The 13,841-nt window shown below is 31.2% G+C and overlaps 1 protein-coding gene across 1 annotated transcript in view; it reads left to right on the top strand.

The window, feature by feature from the left end:
- Nucleotides 1–13,841, top strand: part of LOC126880383 (transmembrane protein 214) — a 134,253-nt gene that overhangs the window by 113,672 nt on the left and 6,740 nt on the right. The window contains exon 8 of the mRNA XM_050644210.1: nucleotides 3,336–3,589. Coding sequence (XP_050500167.1) covers nucleotides 3,336–3,589 — 254 coding nt within the window. The remainder of the gene's footprint in view (nucleotides 1–3,335; nucleotides 3,590–13,841) is intronic.

The following is a 13,841-nucleotide window of genomic DNA, read 5'->3' as shown; positions in this document are numbered from 1 at the left end:
AAAACCCTACATTTTTGTGTGGTATAGTTTTTCGTATCTCTTATCATTTTCGAGTTACATGGAGAAAAAAAAAATTTTAAGAAAATTTAAAAATGCGCTCTATAATTTTATTTTATTTTTTTCAAAAACTATTCATTTTAAACCCATCCAACTTTTTGAACATAGAAATAACACCATAATAAAAAGTATTGTAGAAGGAAAACGATGTATTGACATTTTGATAAATGAGGGGTTAAATATAATTCTCATATTTTCTTAAAATACATTAGTCATCAAGTTTTTTTGCAGCATATCTCGCTTAGTTTTAATGTAATGGACCTTTAATATAGCTCATTTAAAGGTGTTTTCAAGCACTACAAAAGGTATTTGTAACATTATACACCTAAAGTCGACCGTTTTTCTTGTATTTCAAGTTGAATACACCGATTTGAGCATGCACCAAAAAACCAAACTCTTCTCACCTACCGTATCTCTTTTTGTATTGTAACTAGAGTATTTATGAAGGAACGAATCTCTTTATTTTTTTATAAGCTACAAAAATATTTTATATAGTTTTTTCATTGTATGCATAGATTTTAAGGTATTCGCAAAAAACCGTCCTAAAAGGGGTCATATAGAACAGGTTTTGCTTAGAATTAGGTTCTCTAGCCACTTCCGTGGTTATTTTAACCAAAAAATATTCCACTTTCGAGAAGGGGTGGGAACCACCCCCCAAGATAAAAGCACACATCGGCACAGGGTAGACTTTGTTTCTTGAGCTATTCTCTACTGATTGTGAAAATATCAAGTAAATCGATGTAGGATAGAATTCGAAGCCAAGTAATCTCATTGACTGCCCTATATTATTTAATACTGAAACTTTTAGCTTCATCATTATATTAATTTCTTTTTCTTCGTTTTCATAACTCTTTTTTAAAATAATGAAACATTTACACAAGTCACAAGTGAAATCTATTATAAAAACTTCGGGTTAACGCTTGAAAGTGAATATGAGTTTATAACCATTACACACAGCTGTACTCACTGACATCAATTAACAAGACCCCGTGAATCATAATATGGTGATTCTCATATCGTAACTCAAATCCGCATTTAAAAAAAGTGTATGTACATACATATTATGTATTTACTTACCTTTATACTTTTTAAATGTATACAGGGTAAAATATTTGCAGCCCGAACTTATTTTACTATTGTAAAAATCGGTGTGTGTTAAACACACGCCGACAAATACAAGTTTTATAGTGTAGAAAACGTTAAAATACCGTTTTTTACATTTTCCTCCATTCCCAAAATACATCATAATCGATTTGGCTGAAAATTTGCCCACAGATAGCCAAAACATAGGACTTTAGGTGGTGAGAAGGATGTGATTTATTCTACAATACTAAAAAAGTTACATGCAATATCATAGTCAAAAATATAGGCGTCTAATGTAAGTACAATTTACTCGGAAAATGTCGGCCTCACGACAAAAATTAAAATTGTTAAAAAGAAATTGTATTAATTGTAAATACGATTTATTTGGAACAATTTCAGTTTCTACCATTTTTGTCGAAAAGTTAAAAATGGCGGAGATATTGAGCAAAAACGGTTCTCCTTTAAAATCAAGATGGCGGCTAACGTAACGGAAGAATTCATTCGCGATTTTAAATTTAGGCTACTATTGACCCCCCTAAAGATTAGAAAAATAAAATTTTGGGCAGCTCGGCATGCTGCCCGGTCAAAATGGTCAAAAGGTCAAATGCTATCCCGACTGGACTAATATACTTTTGAGTCTGATATTATTGCATGTAAGTTTTTTGTATTGTAAAATAATTCAAATTCTTCTAATACTATAAAATTTCATCAAAAACTCGTTTTGAATCAAAATAACTTGTTTTAATGCCATATAATGACATTTTTGAGTCCCTTCTATTAAAATATTGTTTTTTCCATTGATACTTTACGATAGAAAATGCAAATTGTTTAAATAAACACCAACTCACTGCAAAATCGCATAAAATAACGATTTGACAAAAAAAAAAGAAGAAAAGGAAGAAGACTTTTTGACCTTAAATATCTTATTTTTACGTCCCGCAGAAGCTATACACCAAGTTTCAGAAAAATCGGAGATCCAAAAGTTTCTTTGCCTGACTGATTTGACATGGAATGTACCCTATTTATTCCACCTTATATTTATTATTTAACTCGGTACATAATAGTCCATTTATTCGCGGTTTTTGCTCCGGGTTTTAAAGAACCGCTTGAATTAACATGAAATTTGGCATACACATAACATTGGCATGTCCAAGAAAAAAGTGATATTGTGCCGCTGTGTGCTTTTGCCCTGGGGGCGAGTATAACCCTTTCTCGGGGGTGAAAAATATACGTTCAAAATAAGTCCGGAAGTAGATAGACTACCCTAAGCAACTTTTGTTCTATAGAGTTTTTTCTTTAAGTCAATACTTTTCGAGTTATTTGCGAGTGAATATGTCCATTTTTTAACAAAAAAAAAACACATTTTTAGACGGTTTTTCGCAAATAATTCAAAAAGTATTTTATCGAAAAAAATATTAGCAAAAATATAGCTTATAAAAAAGTGAGAAAAAATGGTGTATGCATGATTGACAATCATGTCACGATTTTTTTACCAAAAAAAGGGACTAACATTATTTTGAACGTAGCTTCCTACTTTCAATACTAGAAAGTTTTTTAAATAACAAAAAAAAATAACGCTTTTTTAAACACTTAGAAAAGTTTACGCACATGCCTACACCATTTTTTTCACCCTTTTATAAGCTATATTTTTACTAAGAATATTTTTTGTGATAAAATACTTAGATTTTGAGATTTTGCGAAAAACCAACTAAAACGTGTTTTTTTTTGTGAAAAATGAACCACGCAAATAACTCAACAAGTATTGAATGAGTGAGAAAACTATAGGACAAAAATTGCTTAGAATTAGTCAGTTTATCCACATTCGGACTTATTTTTAACGTATATTTTTCACCCCCAGGGCAAAAGCACACATCGGCACAATATCACTTTTTTTCTTTTACATGTTAGCTATGTATATGCCAAACATGTTAATCCAAGCGGTTCTTTAAAATTCGGAGGCTTTGCAATATTTTACCGTGAGTGAATGTCCTATAAATATAACCTAATCTAGTATGACGATTTAATCTATAGTCGTGACATATTGACGTGAACTAAACTGCCTATGTAAAAGTGAAGTAGAATTAAAAACGTAATAAATTCAGCTATCTGCACAGTAAATCAAACTTGTTTTTATAACTGAAGATTATTAATGATACTCAATTTGGGGAAAACTATAAAATATTTTTTGATTTCAGATTCTCTTACAAGGAAAACGTTAAAAGAATATAAAGTATGTGAATACTCACATTTGGCGATAGACAGAGTTAAGAGCGGATTACATTGGACAAGTGAAAAAATTGAAGAACAGTTCCCAGGTTTGCAACAAAATGTTGCCGTCTTTTCAGAACCTTACGTTGAGTTGCTCGTTAATCTAGGAAAGATTGGTCGTAACGTCGCATTTAACGTGAAAGATGTTATCGTTGAGAAGTATCCTGTTGTTGTTGAATCGGTAAGTGAATTGCAATTTAGTTTTTTTACTAATTCATTACAAATTTTATAGTGGTAGATTTCGACAATGCATGATATCGACACCCCCATCGAAGAAGGTTGTAACTCAGAGGCAAAAAACGAAAACATGAATTTTTAAAAATTTGTAGCGAAATGATTATTCTTTTTCTCATGATCATCTTTCAGTGCGTCACAGTTTTTCGATTTCTCTCTAACGCATTAAATTGTATGTGACAGAAAAAAAGGCACGTCTGTGAATACTTTGGTAATTATTCTAGTTTGGTGATTATTCTAGTTGTCGATAGATGGCGCCATAATCAAAAAAGAATTATTTATTAAATAAAATAATACTATTATCAATATAATCTGTACAATTTATAAGACTATACAAATGAAAGAAAATACCATTTTATAAATGCAATAGACACAATTGATTTGGTTTTATTCCAAATTGAAAATAAAATTTGACAACTGTCAGATTTAACTAAAATGTCACGTTAGAATAAATGTCATAAATGTGTATTATCACGGACTTACCTTTTTTTCTATAATTTGTGACGCACTGAAAAATGTTCATGAAAAGGAGAATAGACTCTTTTAAACTAATACGATATCACACATGCATTGAATCACCCTCGTTTAGTGAATGTGCTGTTTCAAAAAATACATGTCATGTGTAATGTTAATATTATACTCTTTCACTACATAGAAGTACCGCAAGCACCGCAACTATCAAAAAGGAAAAAAAAGTCCGTAACTCCTTTTTTATTTTCATTTCGATAAATTGACTTATCAGATGCACCATATGTTTGATTACCCTATAAATTAAACATACGTGCAACAAAGTTGTAACTCGTTTAAAAACCTTGTTAATCGTCAAGTATAAAGAAAGTAAATATTTAACATAGAGAGTATCTAGTGTTACTAGACAAGGCGAAAACGGCGGGTCCGTTGGGAAAAATATTCCCATGAGATATTTTTGCATAATCACATTCGTGGGACATCCCAGAATAAGGTTCAAGAAGTGAAGAAAAAAGGTTCAAGAAGAAAAGTGGTTCAATTTTTTTTTAGTCAAATTGCAAAAATCAATATTTTTGGCTCGTACAAATTTTTTTAGGTTTTTTGGACCATTCTGGACAAAAAAGATCTCTTATATTTTTTTTCTAAAGTTGATCTTTTTCGAGTTATAAGCAATTTAAAATTTCAAAAACGCGAAAATGACCCTTTTTAAGACTTAATAACTCAGTTAAAAATTATTATTATGAAAGTTAGAAAGTGACTAAATCAAAATTTAAAGCCTCCGCTACATGTTCCTGAAGAAATTTGTGTTATAAATGTATTTCTAAGCTGTTATTTTTAATTAATAACAATGGGCGGTTAGATCGTACAGACGCAGCTGTAAATATGAGTGCAAGTAAGATGCACAATTGGACTGCCGGAATGACATCTCTCTCGCACTTATCATTTACGGCCGCCTAACACGTGCATGGCGCTCATTATTATTACTTAAAAATAACAGCTTAGTAATAAAATAATGACAAAAATTTCTTCGGGATCTTGTAGGGGGCATTAAACTTTGATTAAGTCACTTTCTGACTTTCATAATAATAACTTTTAACCGAGTTATAAGCCTTGAAAACCGCCATTTTTCGTTTTTTCAATTTTAAATTGCTTATAACTCGAAAACGATCAACTTTGGAGAAAACTTATAAGACCTTTTTTATCCAGAATGGTCCAAAAAACCTACAAAAAAATTGTCAGGGCCAAAAATATTGATTTTGCAATTTGATTAAAAAAAATTGGTATAAAAAAATTTGGACCACTTTTTCACGTGGTCAACTTCTGAACCTTATTCTGGGATGTCTCACGAATGTGATTATGCAAAAAAATCTCATGGGAATATTTTTCCCAACGAACCCGCCCTTTTCGGCTTGTCTATACTGCCTTTTTCAGGTTAAAATGGCACACGTAAGTTAAAATACATTTTTTTTTTCAATGGAGTATTAGCCAAACTATTGAGAATTAAACTATGCCGTTTATATTGATGTGTGCGCAATTTTTTGCCGAATTCGCCTGTGTTGAAATCTGAAAATAGATTAACTTGAGTTACAACCTTGTTCGATGGGGGTGTCGATATTATCCTATCATAATATAGTTATACAGTGAGCACGTAAAGGTTGGAATAAATTCATTTTTTCATGAACGGGTATTCATTTTTCATTGGAAATGAGTCCCGAAACAGGTCGATTTTTATTTTTAAATTACTATTTTTTGCCATGTACATAATACTAGTGACGTCATCCATTTGAGTGTGATGATTTTTAAATGAAAATAGGGGTCGTGTGATAGCTCATTTGAAATGTTATTCAAATTTCTATTCAGTAATATAAACCTTAACATAATTATTTATACAGAGTGTCAAAAAAAGTGTTTTTAATTAAATATTAATTGAAACACAAAGGAGGAGAATGTTTGTAATTTATTTAATTTAAAATACATTTTACTACTGTCAGAAAACATAAAAAATGTTTATTTGACAAATAGACATTCTTTTTCGCTTAAATTAAATGTTCAAACTGCCAAGAGGCAGGTGGGTGGCAGCTTAAATATTGAATAAGCAAAAAACATTGTTTATTTGATAAATAAACATTTATTTCTGTTTTTCTGACAGCAGTAAAATGTGTTTTGAATTAAATGAATTACATAAATTTTTCTTTTTGTGTAAATTAATTTAATTCGAAAAAACAATTTTTGACACCCTTAGACATTTTATTGGAAACTTGTTTTTTTTTTTCGTTTATAAAACTATAATATGTGTCTACTAGGTGGACGTACATATTTAAGTTCCTACCTAATGTAATAAACAGTTTTACATTAAATTACGTTAGTGGCTCATTTTTCGTTTTAATCAGTGTATTTGTATTTGGAAAAATAAAAGAGAATATGTATTAGAGCGGAGTAATTTTTTTTGTCATCGGGTCACAATCAGTTTCTGATTCTACAATGAATTCTGTGAAAAAAAAACATTACACCATAGGTATCTGATGAATTTCGAGGCGCCACATTTTTCATTTTAGTTTTGAGGTACATCAGACCTCGTCATTTTACGACTTCTGATGTACATTGAGGTTGATTGTGAACAAAATTTCAACTTTTTTTATTACGGAAAAGTGTATTTTTGTAGCTTTTGAGACGAGCAATCCATTTTTGATATGTATTTCTACCAAAAACACTCACCAGGGGGAGCTACAATGCAATTTTATGAACATCAGAATTTGTCACTTTATGACTTCTGATGTACATTGCGGTTCACTGGGGACATATTTAAACTTTTTTTACGGAAAAGTGTATTTTAGTAGCTTTTGAGACAAGGAATTTATTTTTGATATCTATTGGTCCCAAAAGTACTCACCAGGGGGCACTACAGTGCCATTTTTGTCATTTTACGACTACTTTTTTTGGATAAAACAGTGTTAATATTATTTTTTCAACGTTTTTATTTAATAGGCCCTGAGTATATGTTACAAAAATAGGTAATATTAATTAGTTTATTATAAACTTTACTAAACAATATTTTGCTTAATTAAATTTATTTGAAATATAATAAATTAGATGTTTTTGAGTAACCAAACCACTCAATTTTGGATCAAAAAAATTTTGGATCTTCGATTTTTCTAAAACTTGATGTATAGCTTCTGAGGAACGTAAAAATAAGCTCAAGCTGAAACATTTAAGGCCGAACAGTCTTCTTCTTTTTTCTCAATTTGTACATTTTATCATAAAGTATGAATGGAAAAATAAGGTGTTAATACGAGGGACTCAAAAATGTCATTATAAGGCATTATAACAAATTCATATGATTCAAAACGAGGTTTTGGTCAAATTTTGGTGTAGAAAACGTTAGAATGCCGTTTATTACATTTTCCTCCATTATCAAAATATTGTATATTTCGATTTTGCTGATCATCTTGGCAATATTTTGCCAAGCATAATTCCTGTCTTTGACATGTTCTACGTATCGGACTTATGACTTATTAAAATGTCCAGTTGGTGATAAATAGCAGTCTGATTTTCGCAAATGTGTGAGTGTTTAATGAAAGGGTAACAAATCAATTGGAAGTTCTGCCTGACAAAATATAAGGGACGTTTTCGTAGTCTGACGTTCCAAATTTTTAACCTGTTTCCCAATTAAAACTTCCCCTGTTCCAGTGTTCCCAAAGATTAAAGTTTGTCCGACTAGACACCGACTAGACACTTCCGCCTTCATCTTAATTGTAAGATTTTATACCTTTTTTGTCTTGGAGTTATATGACTCTACCAGATGTAATACGTTCGTATTAGTAGGGGAGACAGGTGTGCTAAATTTGCGGTTACTCAAGCGTTATGGAGACCTATTGGATTGTGAAAATTAAGTCCGAAAACCAAAAAACTTAAGGTAAGTTTTCCATTTTACTGGAGACTTTCCATTTTTTTATTTTAAATTCCAAAAATCATTTTTTCCGATTACAGTGCCATCTATCCATAATTCGAAAAAATGTCTCGAATAAAAGTTACTTATGTTTACCTAAGAAATCCAAATCTGCAATAAAAAAAGTGGGGAATCCTATTTTAATGTTTTAAAGTAACCCCCCACCCCACCACCGAGGGTGGTCGTGTTTGATGTCATTTGATAGATTTTTAAAAAATATTGAACACGTAGTTTTCAGTTTTTCGATCTGAAGTTCATTTCCGACGATCAAAGCTGTGAAACTTTTTGACTCATCCATTTCCTTACGGATCAGCTCAAATCGCAAGATTTTTTAAATATACTGCATGTACTTAACTTACCTTATCTTAATCTGATGCAGTGGCGTACTGATAGATCAGCGGGCCCTGGTTCCAGTTGGGATGCGGGCCCCCGCCCAAAACATTCAATATAAATCATCATATATCATAAAATATTTCATAAAAACTGAAACTAATTTATAGTCCATTTACTCACGGTTTTTGCTGTCAATTTTAAAGAACTGCTCGCATTGAGATGCAATTTTGCATACACAAAGCTAACATGTCAAGTGACCCCTAGCTTATATGATCTGTAAGTTTTACCACTTCAAAGTGCTCAATTTTAAAAACAATTTGGCTTTAAATTAACAAAAAATTAATACTTTTGAAAAAAATTGTTTTTTCAAAATAACTCAACTTCAAAAATCTCAACTACCTAGTATAAAAAATATAGGTTTTGCTATTGTGAATATTTTGGACTTTTTGTTTTCCTGACGACAAAAATTGGTTATAAGATATGTCTGTTCAAATTTTGCATACACTTGTGATTAGTGACTCGTTTAAGCCATTTTGACTACAGCCTTTTCAAAAATAAGCACTTTGAACCAACGAATCTTACATATCTTATAAACAATAAAGTAAAGTAAATTGTGAAGCGGTAACGATTAATATCATTTCGGATGCTAATTAGAAGGTTATTTTGACGACTTTCTTTGCCAAAAAAAAAAAGATACTAACATTATTTTGATCGAAATTTACTTACTTTTGATGTTAGAAACTTAAAAAACAACAATAGGCTATTAAAACAGTAAATTAATATTAATCCTATCGTTCTTCATACTCGCATGATTGATCACTTTACGTCAGCCGTTTTTATAAATAATTAAACTCAAAAACTTTCTACATCCAAAATTACAGTCATAATTAAAAACATTAATACCGGAAAACTAACACAGCATTTAAAAAATGAACATTGGAATAGAATTTATATGAACAAAATAGATTCTCAAATTGCATAATATGATACATTTATAAATAAGTTAAATAATTTCATACAAACCTCTGGGGAGATAAAACGGTTAAATAAAAAAAACCTTGGATAACGGTAGGGCTGATATATTTTATCAAACGACGAGAATTTCTTAAAAAGAAATTAGTGACTAGTTATCCTTACCACTATTGTCTATATTTAGAATTTAATTTAAATTTTTAAGAATCACCTACCTATATAAAAGTACAGGCTGAATGATGACGGTTCTATAAGTACCAGTATCGACCCTATTGTATTGGGATTATTGCAATAAAACTTGCAATGCATATTTACAACTTTGTAGTAAACCGACATCTTATTCATGAATCGTGCTAATATACAAGTGTTTGAGTTATCACGTGTAGGCAGGCCCTGGCGGTTAGTCTTTATCAGTTGAAACATGTTTGGAAAGCAGGTAAATAAAATGTGTAGGGAACCTTACAACAGCATTCCCTGTATCCTGTATTTCAATAAAAAATTTTGTTTTCAAAATTTTTGAGCAATAATTATTCTTCGTTTTTACCTACACAAGTACCTACACAAAAATGAAAATCTGTTAAGCAGTTACATTTCTTATCTGTGTACTGGTGTAGTTCAAATGTCCCTAGCAAATTAGAAACAAAAGAATCAAAAAGCGCATTAAAGCGGGCCCCACGGGGCCCGGGCCCTGGTCCCGCGGAACCTGATCACTGATCTGATGATTTCGAGATTTTCTAATAATAAATTCTTTCGGACCCTCCTTAACGAAATCTCCTGTAGTTAGAGTCCATATATGGTAGGGGTACATTTACAGGGTACAATGTTTCTCCCCATGTGATATTCTGACGTGCTCGAGAAACTGCAGAAATCCCCGCTTGGGCTCCCCTACCTAATATAAAAGTAATTGCTTAAGGTCTAGTTAATTATTATATTTTAATTAATTTTATTAACAGAATTATTAATTTTTTGAAAATTTTATAATTATCAAGTTAATGTTAAATATTTTTAATAACACAGAATTAATATCTACTAAATAAAAATAAAAGAAAAAATAATAATACAGTAGAACCCCGTAAATCCGAACCCCGCGAAACCGAACTTTCGGCAAATCCGAACCAACGGAAAGTGAAAAAAAAAAATAAAAAATTCAAGACAAAAACTTAAAAACATGTTTATTATACAGAGTAAAGCCCGAAAATTGGACATGTAGGATTACTAAGACTTTCACATTTAAAATTTCTTAAAAATAAATATACGTTAATATATAGGTTTATAAAGTGTTTATAAAGGTTAAACACAAACTTACTTTGGTTCTCTCGTAGTCAACTTGAGCCCAAAAATATTGTCCACACTCTTGCGAGAACGTTTGGCTACTCAAAATCACAATGAAAGCTACAATTGAACTACTAGTTAAGGCTAACTTTCGGATAATCCGAACTTTTCGGAATCCGAACAGGCTGTCCTCCCAATTAGTTCGGATCATCTATGGTTCGGATTTGCGGGGTTCTACTGTATTAACATTGTTTTACTCACAAAATGACGCAAATTGCACTGTAGCTCCCCCTGGTGAGTATGTTTGGTACAAATAGATAAAAAATGAATTCCTCGTGTCAAAAACTACTAAAATACACTTTTTCGTAAAAAAATGTCTAAAATTTGTACACAATCACCCGCAATCTACATCAGTAGTCAGAAAATGACAACTTCTGATGTTCATAAAATTGCATTGTAGCGCCCCCTGGTGAGTGTTTTTGGTAGAAATACATATCAAAAATGGATTACTTGTCTCAAAAACTACTAAAATACACTTTTTCGTAAAAAAATATTTAAAATTTGTACACAATCACCCGCAATCTACATCAGTAGTCATAAAATAAAATGACAACTTCTGATGTTCATAAAATTGCATTGTAGTGCCCCCTGGTGAGTGTTTTTGGTAGAAATACATATCAAAAATGGATTGCTCGTCTCAAAAACTACTAAAATACACTTTTGCGTAAAAAATGTTTAAAAGTCCACAATCAAACGCTATGTACATCAGAAGTCATAAAATGACAACTTCTGATAATCATAAAATTGCAATGTAGCGCCCCCTGGTGGGTGTTTTTGGTACAAATAGATATCAAAAATGGATTCCTCGTCTCAAAAGCTATTAAAATACACTTTTCCGTAAAAAAAGTTTAAAATTTGTCCACAATCAACTGCAATGTAGATCAGAAGTCATAAAATGACAATTTCTAATATTCATATAATTGTATTGTAGCGCCCCCTAGTGAGTGTTTTTGGCAGAAAAACGTATTAAATTTAAATTTCTCGTCTCAAGAAATACTAAAATTCACTTTTCCGTAAACAAAGTTTAAAACTTGTCCACAATTAACCGCAATGAACATCAGTAGTCATAAAATGACAACTCCTGACGTTCACAAAATTGCATTGTAGCGCCCCCTGGTGAGTAATTTTGGTAAAAATAGATATCAAAAATGGATTTCTCGTCTCAAAAGCTACTAAAATAAACTTTTCCGTAATAAAAAAAGTTGAAATTTTGTCCACAAGCAACCTCAATGTACATCAGAAGTCATAAAATGACGAGTTCTGATGTACCTCAAAACTAAAATGAAAAATGTGGCGCCTCGAAATTCATCAGATACCTATGGTGTAATGTTTTTTTTTCACAGAATTCATTGTAGAATCAGAAACTGATTGTGACCCTATGACTTTTTTTTTGTCATATAAATTACTCCGCTCTAATATGTATACCAAAAATTGTACTCGAAAACAAACATTAATTAAAGACGGAATGTTTTTGTTGTTATAATTTTTATTGCAGTGGCTATTTTTACCATTTTTTTATCAAATTAAAGTTATCTTGATCAAAGGAAACAGGATTTTATCGTGTACCATTTGTTGTTCCTGATACAGAAATAATTGTTAAGCGTTGTTGCCTTCACTATATATTTACTTAGTTGATATCGCATATTTTACAAAATATTCATTAAGGAATTTTGTTATAGGAATTGTACTTAATGACACAAGCAACAATTCGTTGTTTATAACATACAATGTGTAATTTTCATTTGATTTAAAATTTATTTGAGAAAATATAAATAATTCTATTTTTGTTTTTTGTTTTATTGGGCACGAAATATATATTTTTATTCGCTCAGGCAGCCCAAATGGCAAAATGTTTAATTATCACGTGGGAGATCCTGATTCGATAGCTGGCGGCATCGAAAATATCAAGATCTTTTAAAAAATCTCCAAGACTCAGTAGACTCAGCCTGAGTAAAATGAACACTCGATTATTATCATTCTCTTAATGGCCAGTTTCAAATCCTCCGTATTCAAAATAAAGGCCTTAAGCTTAAGCTATCTTTATTAGAATCTATGGAAATTAATAAATTAAATACAGATATAATTCTGAATGACCAACTTGAAACAAACAGCTCTCCCTCCACAACATATTCAGTTAAAGACTATTTATAAAGTGTAGACACATACAGTCCCTGCTCAATTTATTAGACTCACCCTAGAAAAAGCAGTTTTTTTAATTTCAAGCACCTTAAAAGTATCTTCAAAGTGATACGGAACCGCTAAATGGGTTAAATAATAATTACTTAATAATCATGCTACATAATTAAGTTAAAAATGGTATTTTTTTTTGAATTGTGAAAACTTGACAGATGTTCATAGAATATTCTAAAAATGCGCAAGGACTCGACTTTTTCAACTTTAGTTTTTTAGTTAAATTAGTGCTTGGTGTTCAATTTTCGTACAATTTGCAGTGGTGAGTGTTAAGATTGTTCTATATTAATATTTATTTTTAATTTGTGTAATTTATTTTAAGATATTAATACAAATATGTTAATTTTTAAAGACGAATATCTTGGATTGAAATTTTTTCATATGAGTGATTGTAAAAATCTTTCTGTTAAGCAAATCTCTTCTGTTACTGCTCTATTAGAAAATACCACATGTATCAATGAGAAATAGAAAAAAAAGTAAAAAAACGGTATATCTTAATCGTCAGTTCGAGGGTTTATTCAAAAACTTAAAGAAGACAAAATCCTGTTACATCCGTTTGGAGGGGTCGGTAGGGCAGAATGATGTCAGTCACCCCTAGAGGGCAACGAATTTTAAAGAATTTGGCTGTAAAACACAGAAAAGTCACCCATAGCGATATACGGAATAAATTGGAAGAATCAGTGTGTTCAGTATCTGAGTCCACTGTACGCCGAAATTTGTACAATATGGGATTCAAATCTCATAGGCCAGTTAGGAACCAAGCAAACAACCAACTGTCACCACAATTGCTCAAAAAACGCTTAGTTTGGGCCAATTTGCATAAAGACTGTATATAATATTTGTGCAAATTGGCCGAAACTGAGCGTTTCTTGGGCATTTGTGGTGATGGTTTTGGTTCCTTAACTGGGCTATGACATTTGAATCCCATACTGTACAAAGTTCGGCGTACAGTGGGCTC

Source organism: Diabrotica virgifera, chromosome 2, assembly GCF_917563875.1.
Source record: "Diabrotica virgifera virgifera chromosome 2, PGI_DIABVI_V3a".
Lineage (NCBI taxonomy): Eukaryota > Metazoa > Arthropoda > Insecta > Coleoptera > Chrysomelidae > Diabrotica > Diabrotica virgifera.
The sequence above is the reverse complement of the archived record's forward strand: the minus strand, read 5'-3'. Positions and strand labels throughout refer to the sequence as shown.